Below are 20,424 nucleotides of genomic sequence, written 5' to 3'. Positions count from 1 at the left end.
TAAGAGCCTTGGGCTTACATTTTCTTCTATGTGGTGTTGCTCTCTTTCGACGTATTCACCATACATATTCTCGTTAATATATTAGTTGAAAGATATTCAATGAATTTACCAAATGGATATAAAACATCAGAATCTCTTTACTTAATCATAAACGATTAACAGTTACTGTGTAACGGAGGAAATATACATCCATGATAATGTAACATAAATTGCATATGAAAACAATTATACATGTATTGAAATTAAACAATTTTGTTAGTTACTACCATAGTGTGAATAATATGAGCTTTCAAATGTAAGAATCAAGTTTTGCTTTTGAAAAAATTTAAAGCTTGATATACTATGGTGAAATTTGAATATGATACAAACATATCACTGATTTCAAGAGTTACTGCTCTTACCCTACGGAAAAATATTTGTATTACTTTCAATGGAAACAAATATGGCAAATAATAAACATAGATACACATACATGTATGACACCTATAAAGTTGGAAACAACCATATACTTCATCATCATGGCCAGTGAACCCACTCTCAACTGATTAATAACTAGGGTAATTAAAAGTGTGCAAACAAGGATTAAACCATTTCCACTTGGCTATGATTTTTGCCTGCAGCAAATTTGGCAAAAAAAAAAAAGAAAAAAAAAGAATGATTTTAAATGGGTCCACATATTTTCTTATTTTTATTTTAAAGTCATCAAATATATTTTATATAAAGTTGTACATGTTGTCGTGCTAAGTATACTTCTATCTATACAGGAAATTGATAATGGAAGGCAACTAAAATGGCTTGCAAGGTATGCCCCATCAAAATCAATCCATCCTTCTTGTGACGAAATGTCCTTCCAAAATCGTATGCCTCATCTGTTGAGTCGCATATCAAAGTTGAAATCAATCTGAGCTTACTAATTGCAACAAAATTCATATGGATGGATGGACAAGGTGATTCAAAAATGTCATACAAAGTGAAAACTGAAATACCACAGGACTGACAGACAAAAATGCTTCGGTTCTGTAAAAAATATTGTTTTTTAAGTTGCCCAAACAGAAGTAAAGTTCAAAAAATCAGATTTGGTCTGGTAATCTGTAAACCAATTTGGCATACACTTCATTCACCTGTTGAACATAAGTTAAATATTTAATAAAGGCAGTTAATTTAACAAGAAGTTGCCAAAATTTTTTTTGAATCAATAAGACTTTGGTACGACTTATTATAAGGATCATTTCCGCAATTGAAAGTTTCCAATCATAGTTTTCAAGATATTGGCTGAAAACTGTAAAAAAAAAAAGAAAGAAAAAACATCATTTTTTATCTTTTAAGGACAATAACTCTTACAAGGAGTCGTCTGACAACTTTTATCCTTGAAGATTTATGTAGGCTTTATAACAAGTTTTATTACAGCCATTGAAAGAATTTGGCTAAACCTAAGGCCAAATAAAATTATACCTCTACTTCCTGTTACATGCCAGAAAAAAAACGGGTTGGTAGGTCAGGATTAAAATTTTTTTTTTTAAAGCAGCAATAACCAAATCATCCTAATGGCAATTGACACAATTCAATGGTGAAATGTGTGTAAGGGGTGCATATGAGATCAAAGTACAATACTGGTCTTAACAATAGACAACTGTCATTTCATAACAAATTTATTTTAACAATGGATCATAAATTGATTCTGACATATGGGCAGCCATTTTTTCGAGAATAATCTGAAAACCGGAAACCGTTAGTAGTCACATAGGAAAAAAAGACGGACCAGTGCTAAAAATTTCCAGTCGGTCGGGTAATGGGAAACAGAGGTATAATTTTATTTGGCCAAAAGGATATGTGAAAAACTGCTGTCTGACATCTATGTTCTATTTTTAGTAACAGTGCCCAGGTTTTTGACAGATCAAGAATCCCCACATCAGTTCTATGCAGGATACCTGAAGAAACATTCATACCAAGTTTGGTTCCAACTGGTCCAGTAGTGCCAGAGAAGAAGTTTTGAAAAATTGTTAACACCGACAGACACCAAGTGATGGCAATAGCTTACATTGCCTTTGGCCAACTGAGCTAAAAAAGACAGTTTTTTTAGCTTATTTAAAATAGGTATATTGCCTACATGTAACTGCAAAATAGTCATATGAGATCTATTTCTGCACCTGCACAATATATACACTAATCATTTAAACATTGTACATATTTCGTATAAGAACCAATAAAAATTTGCTAAGTTCAAGCAAAATTGAAAACTAAATCTTTACTTTCCATCTAAAATTACTGCATACTTTGATATTTTTCAAATTCTAACCCCAAACCCTTGCTTTGACAATTGTATACTTGTCGTTCGATCCTATTCATGATACTTATTGTACAAAAAGCAACATGCCAAAAAAATTATCAGCTCCACGTTTACCAAAGTTATAGCTTGAGCAGACAAGCATGAACATAACTTTTAAGCTCTTAACTTAATTAGTTGTTTTTCGACATAGAAAATACAATTTTTCATTATTATATACAACTTTTGCTGTATCATGAAGCCATGGCAGAAATCATTCAAATCTGAAAAAAGAACAACAAATTTAAATATTTCGGTTAACACAATTCATCAAAGATTTATGATTTGTTACTTTATTCATTTTATTGCTTCTGATATTTTTCTTAAAAGTGTCATATTAAAATTTTTATATAGAAGAATAAGTCTATTTAAAATAAAACAAATACTATTTATTTTAAAAGTTTGTCCAACAAACTACCCTATGGGTCATTCTAAAAAAATGTGCGATGGTATTGTCCTTGTAGGCTGGTTGATGGAAACTATTTATCAAATACACAAAATTTATATTTTCTGATGTGTTTTGGCCTACAGATGGAAAAAAATATATGAAATCACAACATATGTATGGTAAAAAAAAAATCCACCCTGATAAGTAGGCATTTGTTGCTGTTTTTTGCATGTCCCTGGCATACTTTTCAATCTTTACAATGGTCTAAGAAATTAAAATGCATAAAATATTACACATAAAGCCAATAATTTAGCATGTTCACATTTAAATTTGATTTTGTAACTCCCAAAAATGCAAATATCTTATAAATATGTTGATTTTTTTGCAGTTGTCCCCTATTTTTTTGTCATTGGTATAACACCAAAGAAAAATGAGGGGCATGGTTTGTGTTTCTTTGAATAACTCAAAATATAGTTCCACCCCTTACCCATAATCCAACCTAATCAAATAGCAGACGGTTTTTTGCAGCAGAAAATGTTACAATAACTTAAAGACAAAATATGTGAGTACAAGTGACTGCGTAACTTTTTTTACAGTCTTTGGGCTAACATTGACATACATTCAATCAAAAACTAAAATAAAAAATTCACATTACTGAAATATCACAACAAGTGATAGCAATTGATGACATTTTTTTTCTTGATGAAGGGTGCAGTTATTTAAATTTTGAATGTTTGTCCAAGGTGTAACGGTCTTTGGTGTAACAAGAAAAAATGTAACTCAAAGGACTAAATACATTGGATGAAAGACTTTTTATAAATTATCATATATTTAAAGATGGAAAATAAAATGTACAAAGAAACAATACTTTATTATAGATAACACCAAACAAATTAAAAAAACCAAAGCTGATACAGTTTCTGTATGTTGTTATAGTTTGTGTTATATGTAAAACAATTTTTGTTTGACCAAAGACGATTACCGATAGTTTGTTTGTCCAAAGACATTTATGCAGTATTATAATCCATTTTGTCTATCATTAAGTTTATATTTTTCAAAGTAATTATATTTTGATCATTTTACACATTTCTTATTTAAGAATCAGACATTCCTAACACTATATAGTTTTTAGGAGTCCGAGTTGCTCATTTACTTTTGTTACTCTGTATGTATGATTTTAGTTACTTTATGTTCTTTGTTGTGTATGTCTGTTTTCCATGTCTGGTCTTTGTCCCCTGGATTACATTCTTTTGATTACCGCTATAACCTTGGTTCCCTTGATTACTATCTCAGGAATACTTATGAAGGAAATTGGTTCTGCAAAATTTTTGTTACACCAAAGACAGAATGTGTTACATCAAAGAAAAGACATTTATTTTTTTATTCTGTGGACATTTATGCATTAATGATCCATTTTATTTGTCATATAGTTTATCTTGAAAAACAACTAAAATAATTTGGATCAATAAACTTCTCAATTACGAATTAAAGATTAATTAGACAATTTACTGGTCTCCTTTTGACATAAAAGGGTTTTGCAATATTTATGTTATACCATAGACGACTTTTGTTACACAAAAGGCATTTATTATGTTATCCCACTGACATTTATGTATTAATGATGAATTTACTTTTCTTTTCTAGATGAAAGTTGGTCTTCAGTGCGTGTTTTGGTTTTTGCTTCCTCTATCTAAATTGAATGGTATTCAATTGGAATGCCAGGAGTTTCTACAGTGTTTGATAGGCAGTTAATATTATTGAAAATTGTCCTTGGTGTAACATTCAAGTCTTTGGTTTAACAAATTTGTCCAAGGTATAACACGCAGTAAAAAGTTCAATAATTGCATAATGAAACATTTCTTTTTAAAATGATTGTTACTGTATTGTTGCTTGACACTTACATTATGGTGCCATAACAGAAATTCAAAGAATATTTTGAAATAAAGCATTATTCTGGAGATTTTATGTGGTTGATTTTGACTACATTTTGCACCTGGATATGAAGAAGACCGATAGTGAAACTCATGAAGCTTAAATATAGTTTTTTTTTCCATAGTTTTGAACCCATATTACATTGCAAACTGTCTAATGTTTAAAAATGTTCTTTATGACTTATTCCTTATAATGACTAAAACAATCTGTGTTATACCAAAGACATTTGCTAATAAATTTAAACACACACCTTACCTTTTGACAGATTTGTACTCTACTTACTGTGAATATATTTTGGATGATAAATATTTGGAATCCTCTAACCAAAAATAACCTAAAACCATTCATTTCTGCAAATTTTTTTTTTTCAAAACACCAACCCATGAATTGCACATTCATTGAGGATGACCCGTATAACGAATGACAGTATTTCTTGTTCAGGCTACCCTATCCATCTTTGTTTTGCCTTTAAAATCTCACGACTTATAATGATGTGATATTGAAATTGGTGATGAGGAGACAGTTGGTGGTTGTGCTTATGAAGCAGATTCAAAGATGGAACCGGCATACGCCCCTCCTAAAATAATGGAAAAAATTATTAATAAAAACTTGATTTTTCAAATTCTACCATAAAATGTTCTTGCCTTGCTTTGCCCTGCCCTTTTTTTACCCACCCCCTTTCTGAACCTGAAATCCTAGATCTGTGCCCAGACTGTTTGAGCATGTCACTGCTCCTTAAAAACTAAACTAACCATGGGCACTTTGGTACATCACATAACTCCCATCTCTTTACTCTTCTCTCGGTGGGGTCGGGTTTCCTGGTTGTGTAGCACCAGGGTTTATCCTGAATGCACCCTGAACTAGTTTGGCATTGTGCTGGAATAACAATCATTGGATTCCGACAGTAGTTGCCATGGCTATTAAGTCCGTGTAAATGGTGACGATGAGGTTTATTTGATGCCCAAGGTTGGCATGCACTGCCAGACGCAGTTTTGTTGACATGTCCAATATAATCTTTCCCTCTATTCTTAACATCATAACATTCTACAACAATAAAAAATTATTTTTCTCTATCAGGCAGTTACCTTGGTTATAGTACATGGTCTGAGATAAACTGAAGAATTTTTCATATTTTTGCCATTTTTTATACATAAATCGTTGAGGCAAAAATAAAATTTTGTTTGTTTGTTTTCTTCAATTCTTCAAACTTCTTTTTTCAGCAGAAAGAAGAAAATTCACATCATCAGGCAGCCGAAAGTCTTATAAATTGAATAATTTATAGTTTCCAACGACATAAATGTCTCAAATTTGGTATTATTCTAATAGATAATTTGACAGTCCTCACCGCCGGAACCAGTCCAGTAATATTTGCGTCCGTCCGATAGTTCTGTTTTTACCATTGGACTGAATGTCCAGCTATTATTTCATACCACACTGGTATGATTTACCTATTTGTATGACGCTCGGTAATATCACGCAATGAAATCTCATGATACTAAGTCAATATACATGGCAGTCGTGTGAAATATATAGGGAACCACCACATGAAAATGTAAACAAGCTATTTCTCTTTTTGATAATTTGAAATATCATGATGAAGCCCAGCCTTCCCAAGGGAGTCAGAAAGGCCATGGCTCGAATTCAATGTCAACGATAATGTAATGATTTGCAAATTCAATGAGAATGAAATAAAACTGAACTTTAAATATCGTTTTCATGTAAAAACTTCACAGTAATAATAACAGTCACGGTTTCAGAACCTTCACATGAAAAAAACATATGTCAACATGTTGCAAACTATTAAAACAGTCATCAAAGATATTATAGAGGTCAACAATGTAGGACACATGTTCCGATCCTAAAGTACATCATTGTAACAAAATTAAAATAAAAATATACATGTACCAAACGAGTAATGACAAAGAACAAACGAAAACAAGAACAAAATATAACAGAAATTCTACTCCAAAGGTATCACCCATTGCCTCATGTGGTGTATGTTAATTTTTCCCCAAAAAAGTTTAGTCTGGCATAAATGTGTTTTGTTTGACAAAAGTTTTATAAGTGTTGGACTGAATGTCCTGCAAGAATTTTCAACTTTCATGATTTAATTTTCTACATCAAGAAAACATTAAAATCTTATTTTCTTGTAGGAATTTTCCAACAAAACAAAAATTATTATCCCTACCCCTATAAAACAGGTCTAGGTATGAAACAAAATGTTCGAACAAACTTTTACAGTACCTTTGCATATAGTCCAGTCAATCTAGCAAAATTTTGCCCTTAATGCAGACAAATAACAACAGAAGATATTTAATTAGCAATCTTTATAAAAATCAGGTAGGGGGTGATTGAACGCTTTTGAGATAAAATTTATATAGATTCAGTTAGAAAAAGTAGCCTGCCCGCTACTGGCTATTTTTGGGCAGGACTGGCCAATTTCAGCAAAAATTTATATAGCCATATAGTAAATTTATTGAAAAACTGTATTCAGGACTGGCTAGAATTTGAGTGAGTTTCCTACCCTGATAAACTGTACATGAAATTAGCACTTTGCAAGTTATCGTTCTTGATTTGGTTTGATTTAGTTGATTTTAGCTGGAAGTTAAAGTGTAGTTTTCTCAAAAGTACAAATCTAAATACAGAAAGGACTATTGTCACATAAAAATATACCATGTGTAGACCATAAAAGCCATCATCTGATCCAAGGGTTTTTGTACACCATGAATCACTTTCCCATGGGCTGTGTCTGATGTTTGTGTGTGGACTGGTACTTAAGTTCTAAGCTATAGCATTATTACAAAATAAGCACAGAAAAAAGTCTAACAAATATGAACAATAAAATTTGATACATAATAATTGTAATCATGCTTTATCTGCAAAATAAATAAAATGTTTGTGATAGCAGACATTTTAGCATTGATTAGAAAATAATCAACAACTTAAGAATGTTCATGCATCTTAATCAAAACAACAACTTATTAAGGTTTAGAAACTAAATAGTAAACAGGGTTCGACGTTAACTTTTATATTCACTTGTCCAGTCGGGCAAGTGACATATGTGATCCACTTGCCCGAAATATTGAAATACTTGCCCGGAACTTTGTGTCACTATATAGTGTTTAAACCAGAAACCCTTGTGTAATAAGACGTGGATGGCAAGAAACTGTTCAACTATAATGCAGATGACAGTGCAGATCATGCCATTTTCAGAATCAACAATGCCATCAAAGTCTTTCAGCCATCCATCATTAAACCCACGTTTTCGTTTTAATTCATAGTCAGCTTTTGTATTTTTCTGTGGAATTTTGGGGACCCCAGTTACCCCAAAACAGTCAAGTGTCCCCTGCTTGGCCATGCTTACTCCCTCGACACTTGGGGAGAACTGATTAATTGCAAGCCAAATAAATCGAAAAGCCGTCATATTTTTTGCGGGAATAAGGGGTAAAACAAGAAGCAAAGAAATTACAAGTATTCATCTGAGGAGTTTTTATTTCACATCTTTAGTTTAACAAATGGACAACAATAACTATCTTCAATAGAATTTTATTTCTCTTTTTCTCTCATATTTTCGAAGTTTCCGATACAGATTTCTTAGTTTTCCAAAGTAAGAAATTCCATAAATAAATCGCGATGTTCAAGTGGATAACGAAAATAGATGTACAATTGGACACATCTGATTGGTCGACATTAATATCATACGATCTATTTTTGGCAAAGGGAAAATCAGAAAACTATCCAATGATAATCTAGGTCAGCAAGGTCGGGAAGAACGGCGAACTATACAGAAGTAATTTTCGATGTTTTAGAGCTGCGATGATCAGAAATAATGTAATTTGGGCACATATTTTTTTCACTTGCCCAGTCGGGCAACTTTGATGTCGTTTTTACTTGCCCCGGGCAATCGGGCAACCGTTAATGTCGAACCCTGCATGTGTCCATTTTTCGAGATGATGGAAGTTCCAGAATTCTGATTTTGAAGAAAACGATGAAATACAGGAAATAAATATTCTACTTTTGGATGTTAAAAGATTCCTTTAACAAAGGCAAAACTGCAGATAAATGGCATGCAGAAATAAACAATACAAACTTTTTTTTAAATTCAAAATGATGGAAGTGCCTGAAAATAAGCATTTTCTGTAACTAAAAATTTCCCAAAAATTTCAATATACCTCTGCTATTTCAAAATGTTACATAATTTTGGAGAGAGTCAATAAGGAAAACAAACTCTAATTAAGCACTGGTATCCTACTTTACAAGAAATTGATAAAAAAGGAACAAAAATCTGTTGAAACACATTATTCTTACAGAGTAATCTCCCCTTTCCAGTGTAAAATTTCCACATGAAATTTGAAATTTGCATATTTTTATGTTTCCACATAATAGATTTGTTAGACTATTTTATGTGTTTATTTGTGTCATACTGCTATATATTTTAATCGAAACATTTTCTGTTGCAATTTGTTTAAGTTTAAAAGTTATTTTGACTGGACTAACAGTGTCTTAGCATTCAAATAAGCTCAAGTAATAAATATCTATTTCAACTCTGGATAGGTGAAAAATTGTCAACCTTACCTCTGAAAAATTATCTCAACATTAACCATAATGCTAATTTTGTTCCTATAAACCATATACATAGACATTTTGGGTGCTATTGTTTTATATGCATCCATTTCAGGCACTTAATTCTCAATAATGACCTTATCCAAAGAGAGAATTTTATATTTTCTTCCGTTTTACCTGTAAAATTCAGTCGTCACTATTAAGCAGTACGACAGTCAAGGGCAAAGGCTTATCAAAATGGAGATGGGCCTGTAAAATTAACTACTACAGGCCAACAGTCACAGTATACAGTATAAAAACTTCTGAAAAATGTATTTCGGGCCTGTGAACAGGGAAGTTAGTTGTGAAGACTGCTGTATATGACATTTATTTAAATTGTACTTTAAACATATAACCCAACAATCTTAAGTGTTACTACTTTCTGTGATACCACTGGAGAGCTGAGACATTGAGCTATACATATATAGGTGGTTAGTTCATTCCTTTTGATGTCCAAGAATGACTTAGATGCTCGAACGATAGAGGCTGAAAAATCTTGACTTTTTGACGAAGTGGGGTATGAAGACAAGCTAATACTGAAAAGGAATCTGAGACTATTCTTTGGAGACAATGTATCTAAAAATTATCACGAAGTTCATTAGTGAAGATTTGGTGGTGGTGATGTGTGTGTGTGTGCAGATTGTCAATAAGCACTAGCGGTCATAAGTGAATCAAGGTTAATCAAAGAACTATGATCAGTAGGTATTAAGCCTCCAAGTGCTGACATTTCGCAATTATGATTGCAAATACTGAACTCACACTGGCGTTCGCCACAGCGTTCTTACTGTGGTAATGGGTCTCCACACTGGAGAGCGATTTAAATACAATAAAATGCAAAGCTACGGAAAACGCCGAAATTCTGGATTTTTTTTTTGACGCCATAAAAAAGTTAGGGTTGGGTGCACAAACTAGGGCCGGTCACGCTACCGGAAACACATATTTTTTTTAGGCCTAACAAACATGCTACCCCAATAGCATGTAGAAACTAATAATTTGGGAAAGGTTTGTTTCAAGTACCAGTTCATATAAAATTCAGACACTGCCTATGGTACAAGTGATTCATGGTGTAGAAAAACCCACCAAACAAACAATGTTCTTTTGGTCTGCAGATGCTTTATTTCTAGGGAACATTAGTCTTTTCTGTATGTTTTCAGATCTGCACTTCTAAAAAAATCATACAGGCATCTCACACTAGAATCAACCAAACCAAATCAAGAGCGATAACTCTAGCAATTGCTACTTTTGTGTACAATCTATATAAATGTTACATACATGCCAACCCTACCGCTTTAGGCGGTAGTCTACCAATTTTCTGGTGTTTCTACCATCTACCGACTTCAGAAACTGTTCTACCGATTTCAAAAATGATTACTGATTTTTTTTTTCATCTTTATTTAATTCAACTCTACTTAATGGTCAAGTCCATGTGACGACTTTGCCATTACTGGGGGAGCTCAATAAAGGGAAGTGAAACTCATGTCCGACATGGTATATACCCCAACCTTTAAAGGCTTTTCATTGGTTACCTAAATACATATGCACCAATTTAAAAAGTTTATTGGCGCACTAGATTTTGAACTTGGGAAAATCCCTGATAGTATTAGTTACAATACAAAGATGGGGGATGAAGCCCCAGAAATGGAAGTCGTTATGAAGCTGCTCAAGCGTTATGACAATACATTCAAGTCCTCATGGACCGATAAATTCCCTTTCATAAAGGCCTCACGTAAAGGAAACATGTATGCCTTTTGTGAATATTGTCGGACAGACTTAACAATAAACCATGCTGGGCTAGGGGACCTCAACAAACACATTGCCACATTAAAACATATGGGCAATGCAAAAGACATCACTTCTTCAAAGTCAATAATGTCCATGTTTCAATTCGCAAAACAATCATCAAAAAGCAACGTCCAACAAGCTGTCATCAAGGCTGAAACACTATTTCAAAGGTTTATCATAGAACACAACCTTCCACTGTCAGCAAATGACCATTTCTCAAGATTGACTAAGCAAATGTTTCCAGACAGTGACATAGCTAAGTCCTACTCATGCACCAGGACAAAGGCCACCCATATTGCTCATGCCATAGGCTCTAATTCCCTTTAATACATCAAGAAAAATGTTGCCGTTCAAAAACTAATGTTCTCATTGGCGACTGACAGGATTAGTGATGAAGAGGATAAATTTTTTCCCATCCTTATTTCACACCATGACGTAAACACAAGACATGTAACCACTTCGTTTCTAGACATGCCTGTTGTAATTTTGGCCAGTGGACTAAATATAACTGATAACGTTGGCTTCAGTTGACTTGGATTTAGCAGAATGCTTAGCATTTTCATCAGACAACGCTTCTGTCATGAATGGAAGGCATAAAGGCGTGCTTGGCCTGTTACAAAAAGAAAACATCAACATTTATGCAATGGGATGTCCATGTCACTTGTCTGCATTGGCTGCCAAGTATGGTGGAAAGGCATTGAGTTTTGACCCTGAAGATTTCATGATCGATCTTTACTACCATTTTGAGAAAAGGCAAGTTTTGCAGGATAATGATTAAAACCACCTGCATTTAATGATACATTACGGTCATTTGCCTCTATTTCTGGTTAATTTATATAACTATGCTGCAATTCCTACCAAATGGATTAGTGCTTATCTCGTTCTGGCAATTTGTCTATGTGCACCAATTACAAAAGTCATGTCTGTGTATAACTCTCCATGTTCATGATTGTTAACAACACTGAATTGTTGAGAACATGATGGATTTGCAGTTTGCACCTTAATCATTAATTCTTTTAGTTAACCTCACACAAGACCATGAGGGCCCTTGCGTGCACATAAGCGGTCACGTATATTCTTGATAAAAACCAAGGTACTCTCTTGCTTTCCACCCACCATGGCAATCCAAAATTGGTGATGCCTAGGGAAAACCAGCTAGGACCACCAGAGTTACAAGAAGAGACTGATTCTTGCCATTTTGTTTTGAACTGATAGAAAATGATCTGTTGTCAATTTATGTTGAAATAAGAAGGGATAAAGGAAAAAAAAATCATTGTTTTTCGTTGCTTTCAATAAATTTCGCTCTTAGTTGAGCATGCTGGCAAAGCAGACTTCCATTTATTTTTCTATTCCATTCAATTTTGGTAGACTTTTCAAATGCTTTTCCTCAGTATTTTTCTAGAATGTAACAGGTACCTTACAAGACTTTTAGAGTCACAAATGTATTGTATGTGTAATGAACCTGTGTTTTGAACTATAATGAGATATAAGATAGCTAAAACAGTTTACTCTCAATACACAGGTCTTGTTCGATAAAATCAGAAAAGATAAAGGGTGGACCGAGAGAACAGCATTTGGTGAAGATATTCAATAACCCACTTACGCATCTTTACATCCATTTTCCACATGCAGTATTGCCTTACTTTGACGCATTCAATACCCTACTTCAGAGCGAGAATCCCAAGATACACATCCTCTATCCGTCAATGTTGAAGCTATTCCGGGTATACATGTATATGCACTTTAGTTTAAATATAAGACCAAGAAAAATATTTGTTTGTTTCCAAAATATAGATAGACATTTTAAATATAAGATTTTTCCGTGTATTCCCTAATCTCATTAATCTCCTTAGGGAAGGGAAAAAGGTTGAGTGCCTTGGGAAGCAAGAAACAAACATCATAACTTTATTTTGTCGTTTACTAATTTGCATAATCATGATCAATGGCATGCATACTTAGAAAATTCACACATAAAACAAATTATATCAAGATGCTGTAACACAAATTAACTACTTTTAGCAGTAGTCCATGAATGCATTCATTGTTATTACATTATCCACTTGCAGATTTAATATATCCGACGAATTGGGGATTGTTCATAAAAATATTGAAATTTACTTTTTATATACTTTCACCAGACTTCATATATGATTGAATTACAATGAAATTGGATTGGTACCAAGTACTCCTTTATTATACTTTTGGTACAACCTCAATCACTGTATCCAATTACTTAAAATATTTTAATCTTATTTAATCTTTGTAGAAACTGCTGTCTTGTCTGGTGAATCCATCAGAAATTGGCCACGACTGTCTTTCCGTTGATTTTGAAGACAAAGATTTGCAGAAGTCAGATAGGGAACTTTTCATTGGTTTTGCCGCCATGCAAGCAATACATAAAAATGATCTAGAGGGTATAAATGTGGTAGCCAAATTTTGTTCTGATGTCAGAGGGTTCCACACAAGGAGCTTAACCTATATAAAAAGTAAATTTCCGTTAACCGATTTACTGATAAAAAATGCTGCTCTTATAGACCCACTTGAACGGACAATGGTGTCCCTGGAGTCGTTGATCAATCTGGTATCTACCATACCCGATAATATTGTTCCACATGAAAACCGAGAGTCTCTAAGCTCCGAGTTTTGCGAGTACCAGTCTCTTGACCAGTCTGCCATCCCTGCCTATGAGATCTGTGATTTCGTGGACACATTTTGGGTTTCTTTGTCGAAATTGGTTGACCCAGCCACGAATCAGCCGATATTTCCAAACCTTACGAAACTGGCTTTACATGTTGTACTCATTCCTCACAGCAATAGCTTCTGTGAGACACTGTTTAGTGTGGTGAAGAAAATAACCACCGATATGCGTAGCCAGTTGGGAAGAGGTAAAGATGGACATGCAAAGGGTAGCATCTACAAGGATGTATATGGTGACTGCAACACACCTTGTAGTATTTTAACAAGCAAGATCAACATCTTCAAAGACACCAATTGCTTCGACTGGAAGCCTTCGGAAGAACTCCCCCAGAAGACAAAGTCCGCTACGTACCAGGGACTTAATCATTAATCAGTATTTCATGACGGAGTTAGATTGTTCTAAAGTTAATGTTTGATATAAAATTTTCTTCACTCTTCTTATTCTTTGTTCCTTTGTGGTTATTTGTTCACTTGAAACAAAATTTGGAGAACAAATATAAACAAGAAAAAAGTAAATTTCTACTGTTGAACAGTTCTTATAATTTGTCCTTTTTTCTTCCAAAAATATGCCCAGCAGGATGCAGCATTTTTCTTCATCGCAAAAAAAAATCAAGGAGATGGGCAAATATTATGAACAAAATCGTAAATTTTCACTCCCCTTACCAGGTGTCTTTCATCCTCCAAAATGTGCCCAGGATGCAGCATTTTGCTTCCAGAATAAAAAATAAGCCCCCCCAACCCCCCTACCACTTTTGGTTCCAAAAAGGTTGGCATGTATGCTCTGCATCACTGGCTTTGCACAGAATTTTTTTCAATACACTCTTTGACAGAGTTATCTGCTCTTGAAATGTTCATTTTCATTGCATTTCAATGAAAGTGTAACTCAATGGTCCAGCATGATATGGAAAATCTTGTCTGTCTCCTTGATTCGATTGGTGAAAATAGTCAAAATGACTTGTTTTTATTCACACTACGTTTCACCCACTGCCTGATTCTTACATGGACCAGCACTTACAAATATATATTTCATTGTAACTCCACTAAGTCATCAGTATTTGATCAATCGAGTAATGTGTTGTGCTTTTGTTTACAGGTAAACTTGGTTCTTCTTTCTGGCTATTCCAAAAATAAATGTATGGGGGTTGGGTTTGGGAGGCACTTTTTATTTGACCCCATCATACATATTTTTCTCTTTCATTATTAACTATCTTAAATAACAACCACCCATCAAATTTCAATAGAGGTGCCTCCTGACACCCCCACCAAAATTAATTTTGGTATAGCCCTAAGGCTTTCTTTAGCCAAAAAAAAAAAGACATTTTAAGGTGTTATTTTTGCAATCTGAACAACAGTTACCATACCTCTGACTGTATTTCCTTGAGCAATAGTCATTGGATATTGCTGGATAATAGATCCTGGGAACGAGAACCTATACTGTTGCTGTTGCTGTGGCTGTGAATTGAATGGTTGATGTTGTGTTGGTTGGCCATGCCCACCCCCAAATTGCTGACTGGTAGCAAGTCCTTGTTGGAAATTTGTTGGGTAATGTTGCGCTGGAAAACCCTGATTATTCAAACTCCTAGGGCCATAGCTTTTTGCAAATCCTTGTTGGCTATAATGAGTTTGCTGTAAATGTACAAATGACACAGAATAACAGGGACTGGCATTAACATTTTGCCATGAAAATTCCTTTCGTCTGAATTAACAGTAAGGCTGTCTTTAGTTAATGCAAGATGAAAAAATACCTAGGATCTAGTTGATGTTTGGGCAAATATGATAAAACTTATACTTGCCCATACGTCAGTTTGACTTGAGTTGTCCCGAGCCTTCAATGTCATGCAGACATTGAATAAACAAACAGATATTCAGTATTGGAATTAAACAGAGACTTGAAAGTTACTGCAGAGTTTTAATTTCAATTTATTTTTTAGTATCCCACAGACGAAATATAGTGTCCAACTATATGTGAAAGAAGAGCAAAATTTAAGATACAATAACCCACAATAAATTTTAGGAGCCAATTTGGCTAGTGGGCGACTGCAAAGTTCAAACCCTGTACTGAATCAGAAGTGTGTAATTGGCAAATGGTTTACCAGATTCAATAAGAACATTTAGTGCTTAAATGCTAGAGAAGTATGAATAGTTAAGTAGCACTCCAGCTAAGAATCATGAAAAATTTGATTCATGGCTGAAAACCCTGCATATTTTTATTTTTGATATTTTCTTTGAATTGCCACAGTAAACAGAAATTAACATTTAGTTTTTCATATAACCTGTATTCTTAGGAGATAAAAATTATACAGAATGGAATGTAAATTTCAAAATTATTAGGGAGATCACTCCGTAAATGACACTTAAATACAATAGAAGCTATTGAATTTTCATTGTTGATTATCTCCTAAGAGCAGACAGATTGGAACGAATAATTACCCATCTTATAATGTAGACCCATAAAGCAACTTAATTATAAAAATAAAAGTATGTAGCCTTTTTGGGGGTTTATCACATTTTCAGATTTTGCATGAATATTACAGAGACAGCTACATAAAATCTAAAGGTTAATAAAATGCTTCACAAGGATGGATATATAGTTCAAAAGTGAACTTACATAAAAGAGTAAGACGTGGAAACAAACAATAGAAAAAGTTGTTCAAGTTCTTGTGCAAATATGTCTATGATACGTCACATGTAAACAGAAATTAGAAATTTATAATAACTGAAAAGGGAGCTTATGTCAATAAATGTTTTTTTTTCCTCTGAAGTTTTGTAAGAACTGCTATTTCAATGATGTGCAAAGGAACGTAGGTGATGGGTTTGGTGCAATAAGCTACTATCCCCTGGTCAATTTCCCCCAAAAAAGCAAGAGTAAAAACTGTCTTAAGTTATGACGTCACAATTCTTTGATCTTTTATTATGTAATAACTCACAACCAATTTTTTATGAAAAGTAGTGCTGACTATTACCTGTCCATGCGGTCCTCCTACATATCTTTTGGCTCTTAATGATTCTTTTAATTTATTCACAAACTTTCTTGGGTGTCGTTTAGAACTGGCTGTAACAAAAACAATATTCAAATAGAATACCAGTATAATTCAAATATTTGTTGCCACATAAAAAAGTAATGTATTTTCTGGACTATAAGTTGATATTTTTTTTTCAGCAAAGTGTCAGCCTCGACTTATTGTCCACTTCAACTTATCTAAGAATTTTTCAAGAAAAAATGTTCTTCTACAATGCATTTCATTAGATCTGTTTAGTTTACCTTTCATTGCTTTAATTCAAATTCTTTGGTAAACCGCAGTCAACGAAAGCTGTCAAACAGTCAAACCAGTGATTGAAATCGATCATTCAATTGAAATATTATTGATCATTGCTGCTATCCTTTATGAATGAATACGACAATGTTAATAGAAACTTTGAAATCGTTATAATATATAACAAACTTGAGAAGATACGTTAACAAAAGTCTTTTTTAACTGGAAAGACATTATAGAGTTTTCTGGAGTTATCTGTCCTTTAATATGCAACTTTATACCCATTTATGGCTCAAATCATAATTAGTTAAGGTGTTATCTTAATGGCTAATTGCAACCAAATTTGCAAGTAACAATTATTTTTTATTGTATTTCATTATACCAGGTAATATTGTTCATTAATTACCACTCATATTTATAACCAATTCATCAAACAAATTTCCTGCTTATTTCACACATGGGTGCCCACATTTGACATGTTACAATTTTGTACACCTGATGATCTAAGGCTTCAGAGCCACTGACATGCCGTTCAATAAAAATAATTGAACTTGCTGACAAAGTACACTTTAACAAAAATACAGTAACTCTAGTAACAATAAACATCGCTGGAATAATATGCTGTTGAAAACAAACCGTTCACCACTCAGATCTCCGCTGACACCTACCGTATAAAAGCTGAATTCGACGTATCTATGTTTTTTTCATCGAATTTGGTTAAAATTAGGCAATTCGACTCATACTCCACATGACTTACAGTTCAGAAGTGTAATTTTTATTCAACACTCAAGGAATACTAAGTCTCCTGCCTCAGTGTCAATAATTTTTTAATGAAGGAATCCAGCCTATTTACTGGTGGTGGCGTTGATGGTTTTTAATAAAGAATCGTGGATGTTTGTGAGCAAAGGAACTGGTATTTCTTTAAAAACCAACATAGAAGCCTTGGACTTGGTCATGAGATGTATAGATAGCAGGGTGGATTCAATTAGGCCAGGGACTTATTATTCTTTACTGGCAGGGGAGGAGGCTCCCCATTTCTGAAGGGGGTAATTTTTTTCTTATAGTTATTGAGGTGGATCATTTTTTTCTGTAGAAAATGAAAAAGGGGGGATCAATTTATTTTGTGAAGAAAATTACAAAGAAGGGGTAATTTTGTGTGTGTGTAGTTACAGTTACAAGGTTTGGCCAAAGGGCAGGCACTTGGTGTAGAAATTTTAGTACAAATCATGACGGATAAAAACAAGTTACAGATGAAAGTGATGAAAAAAATCAGAGATATAAAGAAAAGGATGATATTGATGCATAGGAGATTTGGTATTTTGGCAGGAGCCTCCCCATATTTCATGGAAAAATTAACAGTGTCGCGCTTACGTGCATGTGTCAAAGCTGGAGAGTTTGCCAAATTTGTAAAAAATTTCCCTGTTTGGCTAAACCAATGAGCAAGTCATTTAAGACAATTTAAACGATGGTAGGTGTCAATAAAGTCGTAGAAAATATTTTTATTCAAATTTTAACAGTATATTATTTATGTGACGCCGAGTATAATTACTGAATATTTATTTTAAAATTCAATGGATAAAAATAATTTTATTTGCAATAATGGGAACCAAAAGAATTTTTCAATTATCATTAAAAATGAAAAAGTTATGATGATTTAAAGTTGATGCCCCATGCCACTCAATGGATTTTTTACCAACCAAAACCAAATCACTGGTAAATGACATCACGAAGAACTCTTCTATAGTCAAAATGCGCATTTTGACCATAATAAACAAAAAAAAAATGAAAATATCCGATGAAAACACGAAAAAAATGCGTGGTTTTATGTTATAGAACTAAGACAGCATAATCTTTTGTACTATAGATCCGCCACTGCTGCTTAGAAATTGTAATGGTACAGTACAGTAATAGGACAGTTGATCTACTCACCAAATGCTATAGAAACACATAGGAACAAAATAAATGAATAGTATCTAAGCATTTTTAACCGGAGACGGCTTACATCTATTCAAACGTTTTCAGTACAAATATTTGCCGACGCAGAAATCATGACGTCAAACGGGAAGAGATAAACAATAATTTCTAAAAAAAAACATCGGTGATTTCAATATTTCCGCATTTTCAGGGCGGGCAAAGAATGATCGATAAAGCAAAAAGTAACTATGGTGAAAAAATAATATGATACAGCTTGAACCTGCAACGCTTTCGACAAAAATTTAAGGCCCGTAAAACTCCATACCCCTAATCAGTCTTATCTTACAGAAACTTTTAGGGGGCGGCCTATGGGAAATAGTAAAAACGACCGAGTCATGCTTTCTTTTTTTTCTATCGGCTTACCGTTTTCGGATTTCTCTACCATTTAGGTATCGTGCGTGCGGGAAACCTAAACGTCTCAAGGCGTGTATACATCATATACCTATTCTCGTTATATATTTTCCCGAGAATCATTCAGCAGTGGAATGTTTTCGAGAAGCACCAAACAGTTGAATGTTTTACCGGCAGCATAAACATATGTATTTATAAGATCCATGCAGCGGTAGTAGTTCGTTTCATCTCTTACAAAATTTTCTTCTCCAAGAGACAACAACCCCACCGGGATGAAAATACTCATTGGTCCTCAATGAACTACGAGGAAATACCATTATACACAGGTACAGCGGAAAAGTTGCCCATATTTACTCAAGTAACATAGAAATAAACTGAAGGTGAAATACATGTATTACTCACAGTCAACAGATCAACATTGTACCTGAGACAGTTTTAATGATTCTACAGTACACAAAACGACATACTGATTCGTGGTCACGATATACCAATTCGTAGCCCCGACTTGCATGGTTAATCGTGGGTACAATAAACCAATTCGTGGGCACTATACTCCAATTTGTGGCAACGGATTATTTTTTTTTTCTCTTACTTTATTTGACCGAAAAAAGCTTTCATACCTACTGCTACCTGTTCATGTTATTTTTTCAATTTTATCTTGGATAATGAAATTATCCCGCTTGCTCCCACTATCAGATATGTAGCCCCCCACTAATATATAACCTATACTGTAGTGAGGCTGCATATTTCATAGTGGGGGCAAGCCCTTGTGCCTGATTTTTAGCTAAACTGTGTACAAGAATAAAGGTGATTCGAATGATATTGGTAACTACAGGGTATATCATATTAAGACCAAGTTTTCACATCCATTATAGAAAAACGTTTTGCTGATGAAATTTACCTAATGGGGTTTCAGAAAGGGGTGCTCTACGCAAGATAACATGTTCACTTATTAATTTGTATATATCTACAGGGAAAAATGTACTGTGCCTATTGTAATAGATTTCCACAAGGTCCTTGACAGTTTGAAGGACAGGTCTTTTTCCGAAAGAGTTATCTGCACTTGAAATGTTCATTTTTAGTGCATTTGAATGAAATTGTAACTCAATGGTCCAGCATGA

At 33.8% G+C, this 20,424-nt stretch overlaps 2 protein-coding genes across 2 annotated transcripts; one reads left to right on the top strand and one right to left on the bottom strand.

Moving 5' to 3' along the window:
- Positions 1–658: 658 nt before the first annotated feature.
- Positions 659–19,060, bottom strand: LOC148620143 (uncharacterized). Its single transcript, XM_088580744.1, has 5 exons — positions 18,908–19,060; positions 16,688–16,776; positions 15,086–15,350; positions 5,396–5,687; positions 659–2,547 (listed from the first exon to the last, which is right to left on the bottom strand). Coding segments are annotated over exons 1-5 (699 nt in total). The 5' UTR covers positions 18,960–19,060; the 3' UTR covers positions 659–2,546.
- On the top strand, positions 12,554–14,153 carry LOC148620144 (uncharacterized). The gene is made up of 2 exons (XM_088580745.1): positions 12,554–12,751; positions 13,294–14,153. The coding sequence occupies exons 1-2, from the start codon at positions 12,734–12,736 to the stop codon at positions 14,092–14,094; spliced, it is 819 nt and encodes a 272-aa protein (XP_088436871.1). The 5' UTR covers positions 12,554–12,733; the 3' UTR covers positions 14,095–14,153.
- Positions 19,061–20,424: the final 1,364 nt, after the last annotated feature.

Source organism: Perna viridis, chromosome 4, assembly GCF_037379345.1.
Source record: "Perna viridis isolate PV_CMFRI_1.1 ecotype Kerala chromosome 4, ASM3737934v1, whole genome shotgun sequence".
NCBI lineage: Eukaryota > Metazoa > Mollusca > Bivalvia > Mytilida > Mytilidae > Perna > Perna viridis.
Note: the sequence above shows the minus strand (reverse complement) of the source record. Positions and strands in the feature narration are given on the sequence as shown.

Excerpts from the sequence above, each read along its gene's own strand:
- LOC148620143 (XM_088580744.1), bottom strand. The coding sequence starts at position 18,959 with ATGCTTAGATACTATTCATTTATTTTGTTCCTATGTGTTTCTATAGCA. Across the intron at positions 16,777-18,907 it reads ATGTGTTTCTATAGCATTTG|CCAGTTCTAAACGACACCCA; the intron begins GTGAGTAGATCA and ends TTTTTGTTACAG. Across the intron at positions 15,351-16,687 it reads TAGGAGGACCGCATGGACAG|CAAACTCATTATAGCCAACA; the intron begins GTAATAGTCAGC and ends GTACATTTACAG.